At 38.9% G+C, this 24688-nt stretch overlaps 1 protein-coding gene across 1 annotated transcript; it reads right to left on the bottom strand.

Moving 5' to 3' along the window:
- Positions 1–1879: 1879 nt before the first annotated feature.
- Positions 1880–24272, bottom strand: LOC139709117 (1-acyl-sn-glycerol-3-phosphate acyltransferase delta-like). The gene is made up of 8 exons (XM_071621077.1): positions 24095–24272; positions 23265–23434; positions 22690–22851; positions 13954–14107; positions 11765–11867; positions 11311–11389; positions 10057–10270; positions 1880–2070 (listed from the first exon to the last, which is right to left on the bottom strand). Exons 1-8 carry the CDS (start codon positions 24270–24272, stop codon positions 1880–1882), a joined length of 1251 nt encoding a protein of 416 aa, XP_071477178.1.
- Between the last annotated feature and the right edge of the window lie 416 nt (positions 24273–24688).

Here is a 24688-nt window from a genome sequence, read left to right on the forward strand (position 1 = left end):
TTATAGCTTTAATTTGCTCAAGACATTGCGGGTCAGCGCTGACAAAAGGGGGATGGTCTTTTAAAATGGCCGTTGAACCATGGAGATGTGTAATAACTCCATGGTCGAATCGCCATTAGGGCCACCGAAATCCCGTGACATTGTCTGCTGCTGAGCTGTTATTGTGTCAGACGGGTCAGAATGCATTTTGTGAAAAGGCATATTTTTTGTTTTTTGTTTTGTTTTGTTTTGTTAGGGAAAGCCGAGCTGTCATCGTGATTTACTTCTCACCGCAAGGATGCTGAGTGTCACCGAAAATTCGAGGAGGTGGCTTCCCACCTCAGTGGTTGACGAGTTGGAAACACGAAAAGTAGAATTTTTCTAAACAGTTGGGCGCAGTCACTGTGTGGCGCAGCTCGCTGGCAGAAATTTTCGGCATTTTTTTTTCTTTCAGGAAATGGATGTATGGTAACCTCCTGAATCATTCGGTAGAAAAGAAAAAGAAAAAGGACATTGTCTCCTTATTGGGAGCATGGATTTGTTATTGAAACCTTAAAACGGGTGAATTGATTGATCAATCAATAAAGTGATAAAGCGTTAAAATTCACACGAGTTAGATAGTTTAGAAAGAGCCCTATAGGTAATATGGCTAAAAAGTAGCAATTTATTGCTTGAGCCACACAGGGGGGTTCAAGAGCTGGAGTTCCAACTGGCCATGATTATGTACTATACCAGCTGTTAATATTGTCTTATGAATGCACAAAAGAATTCCTCAGGTGTCTTTGATGATGCCGAGATTCGATGCCCCCATCTCTCTGCAATATTCGTTTTGAAGCCTAACATAATGTCGGGTATTTATGTTTATTGCTGAAATGAAATGATATTTCACCTGCTTTAAAAAAATGTAAAACTGAAGTCAATCCCACCAGACATAATGAAAAGTAAATATGAGAGCTGTCTATCATGTTGTGAAGGTGTTTAAAACTATGTTATCATACCCTCTTGGAAAGCTGACTTTATCACTCTGATATAGTATGAATTTTTCAAGTACAGCTCATGACAAATAATTGATAAGTCAGATTATTGCCCGGACCCGTCCAGTCAGGTATTTTGAGTTTTGCTTCATCAATCTTTGTTCAATTTCTGTTCGTGCATCTCCGTTTGCAATTATGTATCGCTCTTCTTATCAATATAACAAGGAAGGGCGAAATAGAATAATTTGGACATCATAAAGACATTTATCTTCCTCAGAGAGCGGATGGTCATTATGAAAAGACACATGAGTCCGTGGTCTTCCCATCCGAGGGACAGATTTATCATAGTTTGACACATACTTCAGATATTTTTGAGTGGCGGCATCAAACGTGAGTTCTAGAAGGAATACGACCGCTATGACTCCACCTCTTGAACCTCCTTCATTACTTGCGCTTGCATTTTGCTTGATTTGGTATGTGCAAATTCAATGAACAACTGCCTGCAAGAAAGAGTTTTTGCTGAAGCAAGCAACTTCTTAGGGGAATGACACGAGATGGCAATATTATATGACTGTATACAAATATGAACCTTCGTAAGGTCTTCCGGCAAAGTCTTTGACGTGCAAAAGATTTTACCACAGCCTGAGAAATTCTACTGGCGGTTACTGTAAACGACGGCTTAAGTGCCCTCATGAATGACTCCATGCATGTTTAAACGATCGGAACCGAGTATGAACAATGAAGAAAACTTCCTTATCTTGTGTCCATCTTTGCTCAACTTCGGGATAGTTTGACGCCTATATTACTGGAGTTGGACGTCGCCGCGACTCGGGCAACTTGAAAAACCATAAATGATGGCTTGCGCGCTCACCAAGAAGGCGACCTACCCCCCCCCCCCCTCCCCAGGGGCGACGTCCGTTACGTCTTCAAGGTGACAACGTAAAATCGCCCGGAAGTCGCGAGAGGTAGCCGAGACGTCTCTGCATTGTCGTCGGTATACAGTCGCCATGGGGATTTTCCCAGGATCGGTTAGTCTCTGAGATGTGGCCGCAACTGACGAGACGTCGTGGAGACGACTCCGAGACCAACTGGAGACTGGAAAATATCTCCGATATCTCTGTAAAGAATAGAAAAAGCAAATCAGACGAACGGCAGGCGGTTCGTAATAAATCGGACACTGTCGGACACAAAATAAAGAATTTATCGATTTTTTTTTTATTTCACATCTTTTCGCACTCGTACGTAAAGCGGAGTAGGCGATGATGACGACATCGCTGTTGCGTCACCTCACAACTCTCTTTTTGGTGTTCACACACGCACGCACACCCACACACACACAAACAAACACACCTACACACCCACACTCACAAACACACACACACACACACACACACACACACACACATTCGCACTCACACACACACACAAACACACACATGATATCAAAATCATATTTTTAGTGCAACCTTCTGCCAACTCGATCAGCTAATCCATCACGGCACTGCAGCATCGCATCACAGCATTGAAGTGCACCCCCAACGGTGGATGGGCGCGCACTGATATTGACTGGAATCATGCAAATTGATATAATTGATCGCAAATAATCATCTCAACTTGAAGAGTTAATGAAGTTCACTCGTTTTGCAAGTAAACTCTTCATTGGTATGCTGCCCTCGTCTTTTTCGGATCAATCTCCCCTATAAAATAAATCATCGACGATTACTGAAAATGATTCTCAGTGGATTTTCTTTTTGACGTATTAATTTTATCAACAAAGAGAATACTTTTATTGATTTGATTGGGATATAGACCTTCATCGCTCCTAACTCATGCACCTGTTTCTGTCTAATGTGTCACAAAATAAAAAAACATTTAAAATGCTCGAGATACTGCTTTGATCTCATCATCACCGCCAACAGCCGGCCTGGATAAGGACAAGACGTATGGCGCTCTGAGTTAATCTGAAAACTACATGCTCAGAAAATAATAATTACATGAATTTACATCTTACTTTCCATACAGAACACTTAATTGCCAAGAAGAAGCACATGAATACAGATTGAAGAAAAACAAAGGGGTCCAACATGATGCTAGTGGAATAAATGCTAGGGAAAGATAGAGAGAGAGTGAGAGAGAGAGTGAGAGAGAGAGAGAGAGAGAGAGAGAGAGGGGGGAGGGAGGTAGGGGGAGAGAGGAGGGGAGGGGATGATTTTTTTGAAAAAAAAAAAGTTCCGATTCTATAATCTTCATGTAATTGTATCACAGATGTATTTCATATTTATGAAAATGATACATTGTTAAAAATAGTCATTTACTCTTATTTTGCACAATGTTATAATGAAAGTGCAGAAAATTGATGTACTAGTAAAAAAAAAACATACAGAGAATATATCATATCGAATCAAATCTTAATAGCTTCGTTTTATTTCATTTCCAACACATATCATGATTATAACATTTGGACACACATACTAATGATATAACATGAAGTGCAATGAAAAACAGACTATGACCAGGGGCGTCACCAGCTTTTTTTTCAAGGGGGGTGCGTTTTGACCCTAATGTAACGATTTTTTTTTTTGACAGACATTTGGAATATATAGGAAGCTCTCAATCCCTAGACTTTTACTGTTTTTGAGGGAAACCAAGCGGGGAAAGGGCACTGGCGTAGCTAGGATTTCATCGGGGGGGGGGGGGGGGGGTGTTAGTATGCGAGGGAGCGAGCAAGGGGGGGGGAGAGGGTGTGGAAGTGCCTGTTGTCCCCCCCCCCCCTCCCACGGTGAGAACTTTTTGCATTTTGATGTTGTAAATGGTGCAATTTGATGCAGGCTCTTTGCGTGTTTTTATCGACTTGAAACAGTCCCACTTGTTTAAGGTAGCAGTACATTTTGATGGAATTTGTTGTTGAACAATGTGCCTATAAACTATATCATTTCAATAAACTTAACTTGCATTGATTCTTACAGTTACACTAAAATGTCATGAACGCGACCGAGCCCGAGCAAGCGGAGAGAGCGAGGGGGATTTGATGCATGTTTTGCTTGTTTTATTGACTTGAAACAGTCCCACTTGTTTAAAGTAAAGCAGTATATTTTGATGTAGATTATTATCATCGAACAATTTGCCTATAAAATGGTATCATCCAAATAAACTTCTTGTTTTAATATTTACACTGAATATCATGAACGCGGCCAAGCAAGAGCGAGAGGAGTGAGCGAGGGGGAGGATGTGGGAGGGAGTGTCCTCCTCCCACGGTGAGCACTTTTTGCATTTTGATGTTGTAAATGGTGCAATTTGATGCAGGTATTTTGCGTGTTTTATCGACTTGAAACAGTCCCACTTGCTTAAGGTATCAGTACATTTTGAAGTAAATTGTTATTGAACAATTTGCCTATAAAAGGTATAATTCAAATAAACTTCTAGTAATAATTCTTACACTGATGTCATGAACGCGACCGAGCCCGAACAAGCGGAACGAGCAAGGGGGAGGTTGTGGGAGGGGTTTGGCCCCTATAAATGGATTATGGAATGACGGTGTGAAACTACAAATTACTGGCAGCAATATCGGGAGAATGGCTTAACGATTACATGCGAGCGAGCGGAGCGAGCGAGCTTTAAAATTGTGACATTTTACAGTCCCAAAACTGCCGTTTGTAGCCATATTTTTTTTGCTTTGGAAATTAAGGGGGGGGGGGCGCACCGGGCGCAACTGCTGGCAATTACTGGCAGCAACATCAGGTGAATGGCATAACGATTAAATGCGCGTAAGCGAAGAGAGCGAGCTTAAAAATTTTTGACATTTTACAGTAAAAAAAAACTACCATTTGGAGCTATATTTTTTCGCTTTGGAAATAAAGGGGGAGGGCGCAACGGGCGCAACTGCCGGCAGTTACTGGCAGCAACATCGGGAGAAAGGCATAACAATTAAATGCAAGCGAGCTTGAATATTTTGACATTTTACAGTAAAAAAAAAAAAAAAAAACCTGCCGTTTGTTGCTATATTTTTTCGCTTTGGAATTTAAGGGGGCGCATCGGGCGCAACTCCTAGCAATTACTGGCAGCAATATCTGAGAGCATAAAGATTACATGCGAGCGAGCGGAGCGAGCGAGCTTGAAAATTTTACATTTTACAGTCCAAAAGCTGCTGTTCTTAGCCATATTTTTTCGCTTTGGAAATCAAGGGAGGGGGGCGCACCGGGCGGAACTGCTGGCAATTACTGGCAGCAACATCAGGTGAATTGCATAACGATTAAATGCGAGCGAGCGAAGAGAGCGAGCTTGAAAATTTTGACATTTTACAGTAGAAAACCTGCCGTTTGTTGCTATATTTTTTCGCTTTGGCATTTTAAGGGGGTGCATCGGGCGCAACTCCTAGCAATATCAGGAGAGCATAACGATTACATGCGAGCGAGCGGAGCGAGCGAGCTTGAAAATTTTACATTTTACAGTCCAAGAGCTGCCGTTCTTAGCCATATTTTTTCGCTTTGGAAATCAAGGGAGGGGGGCGCACCGGGCGCAACTGCAGACAATTACTGGCAGTAACATCAGGGGAATTGCATAAAGATTAAATGCGAGCGAGCTTGAAAATTTTGACATTTTACAGTCCAAAAACTGCCGTTTGAAGCTACAAAATGTATATCTTTTTTGCTTTCGAAATTAAGGGGGCGCACCAGGCACAACTGCTGGCAATTACTGGCAGCAATATCAGGAGAATTTAAATGCGAGCGAGCTTGAAAATTGTGACATTTTACAGTCCAAAAACTGCCGTTTGTATATTATAGCTATATTTTTTTTTGCATTAAGGGGGGGGGGGGCGCACCGGCTGGAACCGGCTGGAACCGGCTGCAATTACTGGCAGCAACTTCAGGAGAATGGCATTACGACTAAATGCCAGCGAGCGGAGCGAGCGACCTTGAAAATTTCGACATTTTACAGTCCAAAAACTGCCGTTTGTAGCTATACTTTTTCGCTTTGGAAATTAAGAGGGGTCGGGGGCGGGGGGGGGGACGCCCGGTGCGCCCCTCCCCCTGGATCCACCACTGGTAGTCAGGGGTGTCGGTTTATGTTCATGACTGGGGGAGGTATGACCAGCGAGGTGGCGTCGAAGTGACCAAGCATGGGAAGGATGTCCAAAATCTATCTAAATAGTAAACACTGTATAGAATACACCAACTTGTACGAGTAGATATGTATAAAATCAGTGCTGCCAGAACCAGGGTTGCGAATTGTTTTTGCCCACGATTTTTTTTTTTTTTTTTTTTTGTCCCCTGATTTTTTTTTTTTTTTTTTTTTTTTAAGGGTCTGAAGGGGGGTGCGTTCGCACCCAACGCACCCCCCCTGGTGACGCCCATGATGACAATGATACAATATTTTCGTAAATTTTAAGACAAATAACGAAAAAATAAACAGTGTTGGAAATGCAAGGCACACATCATGCATGGCATTGGAATGTCTTATTACAAATGTCGTCATCATTCTCTCATCAAGAAGAAGAAGAAGGAGAAGAAGAAGAAGAAGAAAAGAAGAAGACGGAGAAAAAAAAGAAGAAGAAGAAGGAGAAGGAGAAGGAAAAGGAGAAGAAGATGAAGTAGGAGGAGAATTAGAAGGAGAAGGAGAAGAAGAAGAATAAGAAGAAGAAGAAGAAGTATAGAGGAGAAGGAGAAGGAGAAAGAGAAGGAGAAGAAGAAAAAGAAGAAGGAGAAGGAGAAGGAGAACAAGATTAGGAAAAAGAGGCAGTGGCAGCAGATGGTGCCACAGGTTTTTGGTGCAGAGGTGGCTCAGGTTTGCATTGTGGCGTGAGATTATGGATGTTGACAATTTAACTGGTGATATGTTAGTTATTCCTAAAGTTCGTTATTCCGCAATACACAAAGTCCCTAATATACATACAGCCATGTTCGTTAATTCAAACATCTTGTGGCGTCGAGGTTTCGAAAAGGAAAAAAAAAATGTATGCATACAAATAAACTTTCACTATCACAAACCTCCTCTCCCCCTTCACCGACCCCTCGTCTCTCTCCCTCTCCCTCCCTCTCTCTCTCTCTCTCTCCCTCCATCTCATTTTGTTACATTTGATGTATTTTTTATTATTCATTGAGAAATATGAAAATAAAAATGAAAGGAAATTTTCGGACGAACGAATCTTCGAAATAACAAATATCATTTCATTTTCGAATGACATGCCTTCGGAATAACGCGCTACTCTATATAGGTTAAAGTTTGTGATTTCGGAATAACGCCACAAATGTTTGGGTTAACGAACCCTATTTCATGTAAGATTAGTATCAGCTGTGTACAACATAATATAGCATTTGTGTGTTCCGGAATGACAGACCTTCGGAAAAACGAACTTTATGTCATTTTCGGATCATTATCGAACCTTTGGAATAACGAACATCATCCCTGGAGAGAACCAAAGGCAAGTTAATGTCGAAGCCATATTTAATCAGACTGTATTTTATAGGCTATAAACAAAAGTGACGAGCCAGGGGCTGAGGCTAAAAAGATCTATCCCAAAAGTTACATACTTATTCAAATGACTTTATAATAATCATACCAGTTTAACATTGAATTAAGGCATTGGAGTGTTAACGCACAGAGATTAAGACGTGCATTTATCTATAGTTTCACACAAGACCACAAATAATGATTTAGCACAAAAACACGAAAAGTTTTGCTCATAATCATTACATGGACGGCAGCTAAATTTACACATCAATGTGAATGCGAATTCCTTATCAACTCCATAGGTTCAAGGAAATCAAAATCACGTTTGCATATGTATAGTCCTTTTGCTGCATTGACAAACTAATGTTACATACTGTATACACATCATCTCATGGAAAAAAATCTGGCTCTAGAGATGGCATCTTGAGACAATGGACACATTAGGGGTCAATTTCATACGTATAGGTAGACAGATGGTCCTTGTCCAGGAGGACGGCACCTGGCGCACGCCCCCTTTTTACTTTTTGTCGAAACAAAAGAAATAAAAAGGAAAAAATGGGGATGGGTGCGTGCGCCCCCCTTTGATTCTTTTTAAACGCGCCCCTCTTTGCGGAATTCCTGGATCCGCCCCTGGGTAGATACCTTTCTTCTGAACCAGGGTTTCTCATTGCTATATCATACATCAAATATTGCAATAAAAAATGTAACTATCTATGGGATCTGCTTTACAGATCAAGATTAAGAGTGTAAAATTATTATTCCTCAATGGTAAATGTGTTGCCCTGAAGACAGAAAGTGGAAAATGTTGAGCAAAGTTAACTTCTTACAAGTAAAATGTATAATTAGTATGCAAAGCAAACAGCAATTACACTACAAAATAAACCTCAACACAATTGATATACATTGTGCTATAAGCAAATCCCTAAAATAATTACGTATGTCATTGTATACCGGCATGAAAGACATAATTTACTCTTTATCATACATCAAATATAATTTCATAGAATGAACTCTAAGAATTCCCAATAAATCAGTCCATCTATAATACCAACCATACGGTACCCGCATATTCACAAAATACTGACTACTAATGCGATAAATTCCTGTTATGATAACGTTTGCCACGACCCAATATACAATCAGATATAATAACAGTATACCAAAACCTGTTTGTATCAATATACCTAGTCCAACTATAAGAATATATGAAAGAAAGATATTATTCAGAGGGGTGAAGGCTCAGGGTTAGAGGGAGACAAACTGAAGAAACTCAAACCTATAAGAATATAATTGAAAAATAAAGTAATTAAAAAGACACGACGGATATCATGAATACGGAACCATTCGTGGAGAAAAACTTGGGAGGTTGATAATTTCTTTCTTATTCTAAAGTCGTCCATGGATGCATTTTCCCTTGCCTGTGCTATTTCAGTCCGTAGGATGTTTTGGGGTTTGACTGCAGAAATATGTACTTCGCAATTTGCACCACTGGTGATGTGAGAAAGATCGAAAGAGAAAGGGGGAAAAGTTTAGTTTCTATTTGCCTTATTTGGGAGTTTCACATAATGAACGTTCATAATTATTACGTGAGGGCCTGGACAATCTCTCTCTTGGGAGATAGCTTACAAGACTCTAAAGCATAGCATCTGAAAATGAAAATGATGATATAACGATAACAATAATCATTTATCATTGAAATAACAATAATGATATGTCTACTGCTTTCATCAGAGAATGTGGTCTTGAGGAAGCTTGTATACTCTGTGAAAGGCAAGTGGCTGAGGATAATTTGTCGACTATCAGAGGCAGAACAGCCTATCAAAACTGTATATCGAAGGCAGCAAAACATCTCATTTCTTCATCTTTAACAAAATGAACAAAAATAAAATCTACTTCACTTTTCAAACTTTAACTGAGGTCAAAACTGACGAAAACAAATGTAGTACGAGCCTATATCATCGTGGAGAAAATTTGATAGAGTTATAGGACCTTCTATTTTGCCACAGTCACCTATAACATGTATAAAAGGACAGTGTGGCTGGGGGGGGGGGGGGGGAATGAACCCATCAACACATCATTTGACAAAACACAGTTGAAATCACAAGGTACACTGGATCTATGAATGTGTAGACCTTAAACACAAACATATACTGAAATACAGGGCCTATACCGGTATTCTATCTTACTTGCGATTTAATGGGGTACATTAAGTGATTGTTGACAATTTCATTCTTCTTCTTTGTAGAGTCCACACACACAACCCTTCCAACACATCAACGACTCCAACACACAACTGCCATTTCCCTCTCCAAAAAAGTAGGCTATGTATATATAAAATTTATGATAATTATATATATACAGGGCTCGACACTAACGGTGGCCCGGTGGCCCGGGGCCACCAAAAACGCACGTCGGGCCACCAAAATTTCAGAAATGAACTATTTGGTGGCCTGATCGGGCCACCAATAAAGGTCGGATGTTTGCCTTGGGGCCACCGAAAATAAAAGTTAGTGTGGAGCCTTGATATAATAATATATATATATATATATATATATATATATATATATATGTATGTATACCACTATAACGCACATTAACATCAATATATCTATGAGAGTATAATAATAAAACAACAACATGAGATTCGACCTCTTACCACCAAAGAACAGGACCACAGTAACAAGCTTGGTAAGCAATGAACCCGCAGTGAGGGCCTGGTAGGTATAGTACAGGATTGGCAGTCCGATGACAACGTTCCAGAATATCATGATGAAGAGAAGGTACAGAGGTCTGGGAACATTCTGCAGGGGTCGCTCGGGGTCGTAGCCTCCGAAGGTCCCGTGTTGCAGGAAGTAACTGTAGGCTTCATCCTTTTAACGAAAGATGGGCCCAAATCAGAATTTTGGCTTTATTCATGACTATATCAATACCTGTCTTGAAATGGACCATAATTATAATCACGAGGTGAACTATACTGATCTTTGATTTTGTCAAACATGTCCGAAAAGTGAAACCAGTACGATTTCATCACGACAATTTAATAACAACAACAAATAGTTTTTCCTGACATTCAAAAACTGTTGATCACAGACGTTTATATGCATCTCAGCAGTGAAACGTCAATGGTATTTAAAGGGACTGTACAGTACTGGTCGAGGTAGGGATTCATGTTTTGAACATTCCTAAGTGAGATAATGAAAAGCCTCTTATGAAATATGAAAGAGCATGTAATTTTAAGAAAGATTCAACGTTTATTTGATGAAAATTGGTTTTCAAATGGCTAAGATATCCAAAAAAGTGCTAATAATAAAAGGCGACATGCCACAACTTTATTAGGGTCTCTTTGTTTCACCTTATTTTTGGATATCTCAGCCATTTCAAAACCGATTTTCATCGAATAAACTTTTGATACCCCTTAGAACTACATGCTCTTTGACATCTCATAGAGTGGTTTCTGAATATCTCGCAAAAATGTTCAAAGCTAAATCTTCACCTCGACCAGAACTGTACACACCTTTTAAATCTAAGAGAAGGGCTGAAATTGCTCTTAAAAGACATGGGGTCATTATACTAATAGGTCCATAAAAACAAAAGAATCATGTCAACTCATTCAAAGTTTTTTGTGTGGAATGAGAACGTGGGCCTTTTACATGCCTGGCGGCGGATTCGTGGGACTCGACTGCCTATGACGGTCAATGTCGGACTCATGGGCCTTTTTTGGACCATAAAAATGTCGGACTCGTGGGTCTTGTTTGCCTGCGTAATGTCGAGCTCATGGGCTTTATGACTCATGGATTTTTTTTTTTAATAACGCGCTCATGGGCAGTATGACTCCTGGGTCGGGTTCGTGGAATCACCCCGTTTCATCATGCCTTATACCATCACATGTCAGCCGGGGACATTAGTTTACCTTTTCTCGGAAGAGCTGATAGCAGAAATCGTCTGTAGCCTTTTCAGAGTCAAAAGGTACACTGTCTAATGGAAAACGCCTGTAAAGAAACAAGCCAAGGAACATGCATATAAACAACAAACAAACAAACAAACAAACAAACAAACAAAATAAATCGTCAATTATGAGCAACAAATGACCTAAATGATTAACAAAAAAAAAAACTATGTGAGTGATTGAGGTCATGGAATTACAAGGCATAAGAAATTAATCAATATTTGAATAAATTCATGAACGACTATTCAAATAGGTGGATAAAACTGATGCATGAGAAGTAAATAAGGCTAAAAATTATTAGACAGGTGAAAACATTTCGATGCAATTATCTTCCATCAATACACAAAGATGGGCACAAAAAGACCAGTGCATGCACATTATCTAAAGAAATCATTTAGGAATCAACTCTACAGGTTACCTTATACATGCCTGGCAGTGATATTTTTTGCCACGCATTAAATCAGACAGTGATGGAGCCTGCCCCCCTTCGTAGGCTATGGTCATGTCATATATTTGCCAGCCTGTTGAGAGAAAGGGAGAGAGAGAGAGAGATCACAACAGGCTGATGTATACATAAGTGATAACAGATAATGATATAAGAGATGACAGTCTGTTCAAATTGCAGAAAATTGCTCTATAAAATCAGCAAGGCAACCCTGCATTCAAATTGACTTTAAGAAACAAGAGTAAAATGGGATAAACAAAACGGTAGATAGAGGTGTCATCACATAAAATAAAAAAATAGAAGACTTAAGGTATTTTCACTTGATATTGTAAGAATGAGGTAAATAGTTATTAAGCGCCAATGACCCTCAAACAATTACCATATAGGCCTATGCATATTATACATACCTGTATATGCATATGTAAACAACGCACACAGTGCACAATACACAGGGCTCGACGCTAACTTTTATTTTTGGTGGCCCGATCGGGGGCCACCAAAATCATTAATTTTTATTTTTTGGTGGCCCGAATGTAAAATCTGGTGGCCCGAAAAAAAATCAAGAAAAACATAAGAAATACTAAATCGGTCCTACTGAACATAGAAAATGAAATATTAAGTATTACTGAAGTGATACATGTACCCATGTCTAAAATAAATGAAGAGAAAATTCAATCATCTTACCGTTATTCTGAGTTCTAAGATTTAGCAAATAGGCTTATAGATTATTATAAAAGTAGATGCCTATTTAGGTGGTCAAAACTTACGTTTGAAACGATAGAGTGGGAGCATTTGCAGACATTTGTGAACATCCGACATCTGTTTTGGCATTATAAAGAGCTGGAAGTTACCGTTATTCATTTCTGATTGTAAAAGCAATTATCCAACATTTACTAGTATTTTAACACCGTACGGAGCCGAATGTTACTATTAATTCTTTTTTTTTCAAATGTAAAAGCAAAGAACTGACATTCATTTTAGCATCTTACGGAACTGAATGTTATCCTTATTAATTTCTGAACGTGAAAGCAAACTTCCCCAAGTTATATTAGCATCTAAATAACTTAGCCGATTGATACCGTTAATCATTTCCAAATGTAAAAGCAACAATCTGTGATTCATTTAACATCGTACGGAGCAGATTACCGTTATTCATTTTAAAATTAAAAAAGCAAACATCCAACATTTGTTTTATTATCGTACGGAGCCGAATGTTACTGCTGTCCACTTCCGAAAGTGAAATGAATTATCTGACAATCTAGCATTGTACGGAGCCGAATTTTACTGTTTTTCATTTTTGAACGTCAAGGCAGACATCAGACATTAAATATTTTACCATCAACCGCAGCTGAAAGTTACTGTTATTCATTTCGAAATGTTATAGCAAATATCCGACATTCATTTTAGCATCGTATGGAGCAGAATGTTACTGCTATTTACTTCCGAACGTAAAAGCAATCATCTCACATTTATTTTAGCATCTTCCTTAGCCGAATGTTATTGGTATTTACTTTCGAAAGTAAAAGCAAACATCCGACATTTATTTAATCATCATTCGGGGTTGAATATCATTGTTATTCATTTCCGAACGTCAAAGGGCAAGGGATCATTCGACATTTATTTTAGCATCTTCTGCAGCTGATCTGTTATTGCTATTTACTTCAAACCTGAACTTGAACATCCGGTATTTATTTTACTATCTATATGGAGTTGAATATTATTGTTGTTCATTTCCGAACGTCAGAGCAAAATTAATATCCGACATCTATTTTAGCATCTTTCCGGAGCTGAATGTTGTTGCTATATACATTCGAACATATATATATATATATATATATATATATATATATATATATATGTAATATATAACCAAACAAAAATTCTGTGTGGGGGTGTGGTAAGCAGAAAAAATATTATGTTACGTTGATGTATAATTATATGCATCATTTGTATTGAGAGACACGATGAGGAGGAACTACTAGTAGTCTGGATGCTACAGTAAACCCATGCAAGGAGTTCGGTTTCCATGGCAACAATCAAAAATAGCAAAAGCTGATTGGTTGCTGGTACAGTCGCTCTCGCAATGTGTAATTGCTATTGCTTTGATATCACGCAATACAAGTTATAGTTTTTGGGTCGCACGCAGGGTCTCACACTCCCACCTTTGTTCCTGTACGCTTCAATACATGTTGCGAACCCCTTAGTCCTTGGTAGGAGGTGATGCTTCAATCCAGGAATTCCTCTCTCTTTGGCAAACGCTTGACTCTTCTCATATTTCTCCTTTGTGTATCGTGTCCCCTCACAAAATATGACAGTCTGAAATACAAAACACGGTAAAGAGCTGCGATATCATATACTTGGCGAGCCAATATTACATAGTCTCAAGGAATAATCTAAGAATGTAAGTTCCCATGACATGCTATATCTCTAAAATCTACATACATGTAATTCCTATGAAGAATTTCTTTTTGTATTTCATTCCCACCTGGTACGATCCTATAGTTTGAGCCATTAATGCGCAATTTATGGCAATATATACACTATGCGATGCAATTTGCCAGCGATTTGGAAAAAAAAATCGCGTCCGGCTCGTGTTCGCGGCTCGTGTTCGCGAAGCAAATATCAAAAATCCTTCATAAATTCCCCCCAAATTATCGGATCACTACCAAAAGGTAATCGTTTGTTACTTGTGTCATTTTCAACCTTTCCTGCAAGTTTCATCCCAATCCGTTCACTATCTTTTGAGTTATTTTGCACACGGACAAACGAACGAACAGGTGAAAGCATTTCATCACCCAGCGCTTCATCATGCTTTTGGTTCTATGCTTGATGACCATGGGTTAACGCAGGTACATACAGGTAGTTACGGAAACAACCATGCAGGAAAGAAAATGTCCTTGATCTGTTCCTAGTAAATAATTCCACGTTAGTCATTGATGTCTCAGTTTAACCAGGCATTTCAGATCATGATTGCCCACTTCTCACGATTGCTGGTTGTCCAACTCGCCAGAAGCTAGTAAGAAGGAAAATCAACATCTACAGCAAAGCGGATTGGGAGAAATTTGCTGATTTCATGCAAGGTGTAGGCAAGGAAATTGAAGATAAGCTTGACTTCTGCTCAGTGAATGATGCTTGGGTTATATTCAAGAATGGAATAGAGAAGGGAATGACAGAGTTTGTTCCACATAAGATGACATCCAAAAAGAATGACATACCTTGGATTACAAAGAAGATTAAAAGGTTGATCAAAAGGAGAGATAGGTTGAACAAAAAAAAAAGTCGGAACATGACATTGAGAAACCACGGGGTAGTCCCTTTTCAATTGGAGGAAGAGTTGAAAGCAATTAAGAAATCACTGCAACAGGAGCTAAGGAGGGCTTATTGGAATTATGTGGAATCTCGTTTTTCTATCGATGAAGATACCACAGAATTTGAGAGTATGAAGAGATTTTGGGGTTTCAACAAACACAACAGGACTGATAATACAGGAATAAGAGAACTGAAAAGTGATGGTATTATGATCATTGATCCGATTGCAAAAGCTGGGGCATTGAACCAACAGTTAAAAAGTGTGTTGGTCACCAAGGAAACTCCCATAACGAATGACTTACTACCGGAAACCTCAGGCTTTGAAGAAATGGAGGATATTGTGTTTACATCAAAGGGTGTAGAGAAGTTGCTTTGTGGTTTGAAGATATACAAGGCCCCTGGACCGGATGGTATAACTCCACGAATCTTGAAGCAGCTGGCGAAAATTCTGGCTCCAATTCTTTGCAATAATATTCCTGTTGTCATATGAATTAAATGAAATACCAAATGATTGGCGTGAAGCAACTGTTGTGCCAGTCTACAAGAAAGGCACTCCTGTAAACTACCGCCCCATTTCGCTGACATGTATTTGCTGCAGACTAATGGAACATGTTTTAGCCAGCAAAATTATGAAGCACGGGGACGAAAATAACATTATTTTCCCCCTGCAATATGGCTTCCGTTAGAACATGTCATGTGAACAACAATTACTTGGTTCCACAAGCGATCTACACAGGAACTTGGATGAAGGGGGTCAAACGGATGTTATATAATCATGGATTTTTCAAAAGCTTTTGACAACGTTGGAAATGAGCGGCTTTCACGTAAACTGGACTACTACGGTATCAGGGGGGAAAATCTGAAATGGATTCAAAGTTTTCTCAGTGGAAGAAGTCAGAGGGTCGTTTTGGATGGTATTAAATCTTCTCCAATAGCGGTAGGATCTGGAGTGCCTCAACGGTCTGTTCTTGGGCCTTGCCTCTTTCTGCTTTACATTAATGACTTGCCTGATGGTCTAGCGTCAAAGGTTCGCCTTTTTGCCGATGATGCAATTTCCTACATGACCATTGACAATCAACATCATACGCAAAATCTTCAAGAGGACCGAAAAAATGGAAGATGGATTTGAACACAGATAAGTGTAAGGTTTTGACAATATCCAGGAAAAGAAGAAAGGTGCAACCATCATCATGTATCATCTAAATAACGCCCCTCTTGAATCTGTTGAATCCGTGAAGTACTTGGGTGTAACCATCACTTCTGATTTGAAGTGGACCCAACACATCAACAATACTGTCAATAAAGCCAATAACGTTCTTGCATTTCTAAGACGCAATCTTCGCATAAAATCTTCAGATGTTAGCCACAGATTACAAAACGTTGGATCGACCAATTGTTGAGTATGCTTCCACAGTTTGGGACCCATCTTCCAAGAACCTAATCCACCAAGTGGAAATGGTCCAGAGAAGACCAGCACGGTTCACTTTAAATCGCTACCATAACATCTCGAGTGTCACCAAAATGCTACAAGAACTTGATTGGACCACTCTGGAACAGCGCAGAGAAAATGACAGGCTGATTATGATGTACAAAATACACAATAACCTTACACCTATTTCAGCACAGGACTATATTATCATACAGACTACTCAGTTGACGAGAGCCTCGCAACCACACTCCTATCAGGTACCATATTCGAGAATGAATCGCATCGCCATTCGTTCTTTCCAAGAACTGTAAGGAACAGGAATTCCCTGTCGTCAGAAATTGTGTCAGCGCCGTCTGTGTAATCATTTCGAAACCGTCTAACGGTTGATCACAGTGGCTAGTTATTTCCGTCAAATTTTCTATGTGCTTATAAATATCTGTAAACAAATTGTATTGTAATGTAAATAGCACCAGTCTGCAAGAATCTTCAGTCTATTGAAGGAGGCAGACTTAATCAGAAGAAGAGGAAGAACGAACGAACGAACGAACGAACGAACGAACGAACGAACGAACAAACCAACGGTAACTAAACATAACCTCCTCCCTTGGCGGAGGTAATAAAGGGATAATTAGCTGCATTACAAAAGTTTTGCCCTTTTTTAGGGTATTTGTAATTGCTATACAAAAAGCAAACTCACTTTCACTTAAAAATATACTAATTTGCAAGCAACAAGAAAGGGATTGCTCTTACTAACCAACACTTTATGAGATATGTTTTGACGTGGGCCTTTTTCCATACCTTACACTCAAAACAAGCCTGGGTAGTTCCAGGTTCCACAGGTAAAATAGTCTGTGAGGACTTTCTCTGAGGGAACAGGTTACCCTCCCGCTTCCCTCCCATTCAACGCTAAAGACAAATCGCTCAGGGTTCGCTCGGAGCAGTGTTACCAGATAGTGATTTCGGTAACCAAAACCGGTGAAATTTGGTAAATTTTGAAGTTGTTTCGTGACAAAATTTATCCTGGTAACCCAATCAAAATTTGGTGATTTCTGGTAATTTTTTGGTGATTTTGAGACCAATGAAGAATCACACAAACTGAACACAAAATAAATATGCATTTTGCCAAATGTTTTTCCCTTATTTCCTGTAGAAACATAACACATGCCCCCCTTTTTTGTCACTCAGCACACACAAACACTCGTATACTCAGTATCCATACACATTCTACACATTTCGCATTGTGTGTGTGACTAAACGTAATACACCAAGACTCGCGCAGAGTGTTCGATAAGGATTTATTGACATCATTTAGTCTTGAAATTGAAGTCTTAAATATGCTTTTCTAAATTGGGTGATTTTTGATGGCTTTTGGTGATTTTTCTCATGCCTTTTGGTGATTTTGTTCTGTTTGGACCTGCCAACGCTGATCACTCCCTCCCCAGCCCCACCCCCCCCCCCCCCAAGGATGGATCAACCCACTGGTGACTCCGCCAAGCCTCCTCGAGGTACTTGAGAGGACCATGATACTTGTATAGTGATCCTCCAAAAGACCACAAACGAAGTTTAAAGGTACAAATACCAAGTACATGGTTTGGGACCTCAATCATCTTCAAAAACCATTTCTATGACTATGATTATGTTGGAGGTATTGTACGATTACTCTCCTGGAAATTTTGACCAGAAAAAAAAAATGATTATTACTAATTTTAGAGAAGAAAAACATAATTCCTCTTTTTTTTTTTAAGAGCTGCCCGATGTACAAAGTAGGTGGCGGCAGAGGTTGGACTCATTTTCCACTACCTGTTCCACGTCCTTGTGGTTCGTGGGAAGAAAGAGTTCCTGTACTAAATTGGTTTTCCTGATTGGTACCTCGAAGTTATGTGAATGTCGCCGTCTATTTCTTTCCGGTTTAGGACGAGTGTGATCTGCCAATGTGTGTGGATTCCCCCAAGAAGCATCTTGTAAAAACAAGATAAACAATTTACTATAGTAGTATAAATCTACCAAAGAGAAATGTAGTTGATACAATGCACAACCTGTTTGGACAGATCTTATCTAACTGGCTTTGAGGAAGGCGGTTTCCTCGACAAAATGTGTCTCATTCTGAAACACAGATCATCCACAAACATAACATGTGAATGTATATAAATTAGTCAGGCACATAGCGAATGTGTGAGGAGAACCTGACCAGGGAATGAAACAATTCTGTTCATATGCTATTGTTATTATTATCATTATTATTATTATTATTATTATTATTATTATTATTATTATTATTATTATTATTATTATCATTATTATTATTATTATTATCATCATCATCATTATTATTATTATCATTATTATTATTATCATTATTATTAATCTAATCGTCATTGTTATCTTTATACTGCTCTTTTGAGTTTTGTTTCATTGCATATTGCCGCCCTTTATAAGGTATAGATGTGATCTCCACCAGGAACAAGGATATTAAAAATCTATAAAATTTATCTATATCGAGAATTTTACAATATATTGTCATCAGAAGCATCTAAACAGCACTTGCAATAGCTTCTTTTGATAGACCGGGGTATGACCAGTTGAGAATAATGTATTCAATGCGTTATCAGTATCTAAGTCCTATTTCATTTTGTCATACCATGGCATGGTGACATCATGTAAATTTATTGTTGCATAGTGCAAACATTGAGGATAAAGCCTATACTCACAAGGAAATCATAGCACTCATGTTTACAGGCATGAACGAGTCTAGCCACTCTCTGCACTCCTCTTTCCTTCTTTCTGTAGACAGACACACAAACAGACTGACATACTTCAGACAGACAAAGGGGGATAGAGTAAGTGGAGTATACAGAGAACAACAAGAGAGGGAGGGAAAGATACAATCGTATATGTACACAAGCTGACCGGTTGTCATGGTTTTGAGGTTCCTGCGTTGTCGTCGTTGTCAATGTAGATAGTTGTAGGTATAGTTGTTGTTGTTGTTGTTGTTGTTGTAAATGTTGTTTCTATTCCGGAAATGGACAATGGGGGCATATCATACAGAACATGATATGCCCATGGATCTATTTATCATACAGCGGTATGGTAATAGCTTCATAATGTACCCAAAGCTCCTATAAAATATACTTGGTATCTATAAGGCCGCCAGGCGCAGTACAGTATTTCTTTATGCAGTGTAGACCTATTATGTTATACGCGACACAGAATGATGTGGCCTACGGGAAGAAGTAAACAGCAACAAATAAAAAAAATACCTCTCCCTTTTCAGCGCTTTGCCTGATATGATTCAATAAAAACACACACACACACACACACACAAAACGAGACAAAAACAGAGCAACACATCCGACACACACACACACACACACACACACACACACACACACACACACACACACACACACACAAACCACCCCTTTTTTTAGATTTGCTTTTATCCTCATCACAATTCAGAGAGAAACAGGCTGGCCAATTTCTTCATCAATACTGTGATAACAAGAAAACAAGGTCATTCCCTCTGTGCCAAACCTAGCGCCGTTGAATACAATCTGGCTGTTATGATACCAAGATGATATCCTGATACATATTCTTCTTCCCATTAAAAAGATCGTCTTTATCACACTATCTTGCCGTTCAAAGGTCATGATCTCGCCAACGGGCACGTATTTGATGGGAAACTCGTCACGTCCTATAACAGAGTCAAATTGCCAGGCCTTGAATAATAAACCACAATGAAAATTATCATAATTCAACTTTACATAGCGTTCAAGCAAGCATGCTTTGATTTATAGACACATGCAGAGAGAGCATGCAGAACAGAACAAAATCCGAAAAAGCACACACACCCAGCCACACACGCACACACATATGAAGAGGGTGAGGACACAAGAATATATAGAACAGAAAATACTCGGAGGTATAAATGCATCTAGAACACCTCAGTGTTTTAAAGGGAGGATGTACATGCTTCCTATGAAGATGCTCGATCTCGCGTGGGGTATAGGGGTGACGTGAGATTGTTCTGCAGAGTGAGCGGCCCATGAATGCTCCATGAGCAAAATGAGTGTCACGCGTTAATAGTTTCATTCATGTTGCTGCAATTATTGTGAGCGAAGATGTCGCGTTGGGCCTATTGTCATGGAATTTGAATAGAATTGGCGTCTGAGCCGAAATCAGATAGGGGATTTTATGCAACACCAAGAAAATATTAGCAACAGCATTAACAGGAAGCCATTGGAGTGAGTACGCGAAGTACTAGTGTTACTAGATCACGGTCAGACTTCCTTGATCGGAACAAGAACAATAAGCAAACGACAGAGGTTTAAAGGGACTGTAGTACAATACTGCAGTTTAGGTGGAGATTCTTTTTTTGAACATTCCTAAGTGAGATACTGAGAAACTTCTAATGAAATATGAAAGAGCATGTAATATTTTAAGAAGGATTCAACGTTTATTTGATGAAAATTGGTTTTCAAATGGCTGAGATATAAAAAAGTGATGATAATAAAAGACTACAGGCCACGCCTTTTATTAGGATCTCTTTGTTTCACCTTGTTTTTGGATATCTCAACCATTTCAAAACCGATTTTCATCAAATAAACTTTTGATACCCCTTAGAATTGCATGCTCTTTGACATCTTATAGAGTGGTTTCTGAATGATTATCCCGCAAAACGTTAAAAGCTAAATCCTCACCTCGACCAGAACTGTACACGCCCTTTAAGACGTTATATGATGTGACAATACCTTTCTATGTAATATATAGACCTATATAGGTGAGATTACTGAGCAAGGTAGTTGAGAATTTAACACGGCTGAACATCTGGCATATACATAAACAGTCAAAGCGATGTTCTTGTCACGTTATGGAAGCATGTATCTATTAGGGCCTACTTTTTAAATTTCGTTTCAGTATGTGTGCGTGACAAAATAACTGTACCGTATAATATGATCTGTAGATGCACTTTTTGTTTTGGCAAAAATAATAGGTCCATAGTGGAATTGGATTTTAATAACTAATTTTGCTGTTGTTATTGCTTAGGCCTACCTCATAATTCATATTGATTGAAATGATAGTTGGTTCAAAAGGAAATTCCCTGACATAACAATGTTTAGTACTCTCTAAAAAGACCGAGTGAAAATATTCACTCTTAAAGGAGTAAATACAAAAAAGAGTGAATTTAGAGTGAAATTGGAGTGAATTTTGAGTGAAAATGTTCATTAATTTTTACTCATTTTGGAGTGACCTCAGGGATCCCTGAGGTCACTCCAAGACGAGTGAAAATGAACATTTTCACTCAAAATTCACTCCAATTTCACTCTAAATTCACTCTTTTTTGTATTCACTCCTTTAAGAGTGAATATTTTCACTAGATTTTTTTTTTTTTTTTTTTTTTTAGAGAGAGTACAGCTGATTTCGATAACCCCATAGCCTCTTTTGCCCTGCGTGTCGGACTCGTGGGCCTTGTTTGCCAATATAGTTTCGGAATTATGGACCTTATTTGCCTAGTGTCGGGCTCATGGGCTGTATGACTCGCGGGTAACTTGTGGGGCCGTGTAACTCGTATAGGTGCCGGACTCATGACGTCCGCTCCAGTACTGTGCACGTGGCCACTATAGGGCCGAAGTATGCACTAACTATTGTATAGTTATCAGATATTTCTCAACGTGACATGACCCAAACAGATGTGTTAATCATCAACACATAACTGACAATGAGTCCAGTCATCCCATCAGTTAATTTCCTTTTCTTGTTCAGGGCCTGGGACTATGTGATAACTCCTTCCGCTCGGGGGAAGCTATATCCAGTGGGGATCCACAGGGGGCGCAACCGGCGCACGCCCCCTGCCCCCGTTATTTTTCGTTAAAAACAAAAGAAAGAAAACAATGAAATTAAACCCGGAAGTGGCGCGAGAAATATTAGTTGCACCCCCCCCCCTTTACAGAATTCCTGGATCCGCCCCTGATACCACCTCGCTCTGCGCAACATAACTCAATGGTATGGAAGGCTCAAAACAAGTTTATATACCTTTTGAGTTTTAATCTCAGTTGTTTGTTACTTATCTTGAGCATTTTAGTCAGGAGTGGAGAATGGCGCTATAGAAATTGCTTGTACTATCATTATTATCTTGTGGGAATACGGCCAGCGATTCTCTTACAGTGGTATTGAAGTGGAAACTGGCCACGTTCCTCAGCTGCTTTAGAAGCAGCTCGCGGTCCCTGGCGAAGTCCCGCTTGACAAAGATCTGCTCGGCCAGGTAGAAGGACCAACCCATGAGAGGAACGTACTTCAGTTCATCCTTCATCACTGCTTTGCCACCCTATATAAAAGAAGTATAAAGTAGATCAAGAGCATATCCAAAGTGAGCTAAAGAGGGAAATAAAAGTAACAGAAAAATTAAAGGATAAAGGACAAAGACGAAATGAATTTCATCAAGAAAAAAAGAGTTCATTCAAAGTAGCACTCGATACCTTGCTTTTTCTGTTTATAATATAATACTCTAGATTATTTATAACACATTCATATTATGTATATATTCCCAAAATACGAACATATTCCATATCTTTGTAAAAACAAATCTTTTGAAATTTTCATTAAAAACCCTTCTTGGTTACGCTAATGTCATACTTTTATGTTGGTGTTGATACAAATAGCGTGCAAAGCTGTATTATAATATAAATAATGGGTATAAGAAAGCCGTAGTGTGCGACGTATTTATAGGCCTATACTCACTGACATGAGGCCGAATCTTGCTGCTAGCTGCCAAGTGACTATCCAGTCGACGTCGGAACGGTGGTTGCACACGAGTACCACGTTCTCCTTGCCGGCGAACCGCAGGTCCTCCGTTCTGGCGTATATAGTGAAGGTAGATCCCGACCAAAATTCAGCTAACCACGTGTACTCTATAAACAAGCCACATAACATTAGAAAAAAAAAGGAAACAAAGCAGAATCAAGCTGAATAAATGAGGTAAGTGGATCGCTCCTCAGCACCCCTATATAGACAGATGGATATGATAGATTTTACTTTAGATTGCAACTCTATAACATGTGCACGGTGGCTTTGATAAGGCAATATAATCAACGTAAACCTAAAAATTAAAACAATACGATAATCATATATATATATATATATATAATATATATATATATATATATATATATATATATATATATATAATATACATATATACATTCATATTCATATTACATGTATGTATACATATATATATTCATACTATATATTCTAGCAAAATAAATCATCCATATCTTAGAATTGATTATGATTTCCACTTGAGATCACCGATTATCGATGTGATATAAAAGAGTGGGGTGTATGTGATGTGTATGCATGCACGTCTCATGATCGCTCATCTCACATAAACGTGTATGCTATAGTTTACAGATATTGACTGCACGGGGTAGAATATCACATCCTTTGGACCGCCAGGGAGTTATGCTTTCCAAAGGGAAAATATGATATGATCACGAGGGAAAATATAACTCCCTGGCGACCAATCACACCTTGGTATTATACTGTATATAGGCCATCACTTTACTCACGCATCCAAAAGAAATGGATGAGAAAGCTGTTGACATTGCGATACCATCGTTTGGTCAGCGGCCACAGCGGGAGAGAGAGAAATTGGAGCGTGACAACCACGATGGCACTAAGCAGAAAGATGCACCACAGCCACACGTGTACCACCGTGGACTGCTTGGCAAACCCCAAGATATCCATGGCAACCACGTATAGACCTACAAAATAAGAGCTTTCACAGCCTAATGATAGATAGGAAGATAAGGACAGAGAGACAGAAAGGGACAAGAGAGGGGGCATTGTGTTGTAATCAAAACTATTATACATCTAGACATTTAACTAATAAAAAATGTCAATAAATTATAATCTGATGTATAAAGAGAGTTGGAAAGTATGTGAATGTTTATGAGTAGTATACCTTATAAGCCTACATAAACATATTACATGACATATGCATTATTATTGTATAATGATATTTATATATCTATATCTATCTATATCTATATATCTATATATATATATATATATATATATATATATATATATATATATATACTTCCACTACTACTACTACTACTACTACTACTACTACTAATGATAATAATGTCAATAATAAT

This window comes from Diadema antillarum, unplaced genomic scaffold, assembly GCF_040938485.1.
Source record: "Diadema antillarum isolate AM-2024a unplaced genomic scaffold, OU_Dant_1.0 seq00001410_RagTag, whole genome shotgun sequence".
In the NCBI taxonomy this organism is placed as follows: Eukaryota; Metazoa; Echinodermata; class Echinoidea; order Diadematoida; family Diadematidae; genus Diadema; species Diadema antillarum.

Excerpts from the sequence above, each read along its gene's own strand:
- LOC139709117 (XM_071621077.1), bottom strand. The coding sequence starts at position 24,272 with ATGGATATCTTGGGGTTTGCCAAGCAGTCCACGGTGGTACACGTGTGG. Across the intron at positions 14,108-22,689 it reads GTTTCCACTTCAATACCACT|ACTGTCATATTTTGTGAGGG; the intron begins GTAAGAGAATCG and ends TTTGTATTTCAG. Across the intron at positions 11,868-13,953 it reads TGAAGCGTACAGGAACAAAG|GCTGGCAAATATATGACATG; the intron begins GTGGGAGTGTGA and ends TTCTCTCAACAG.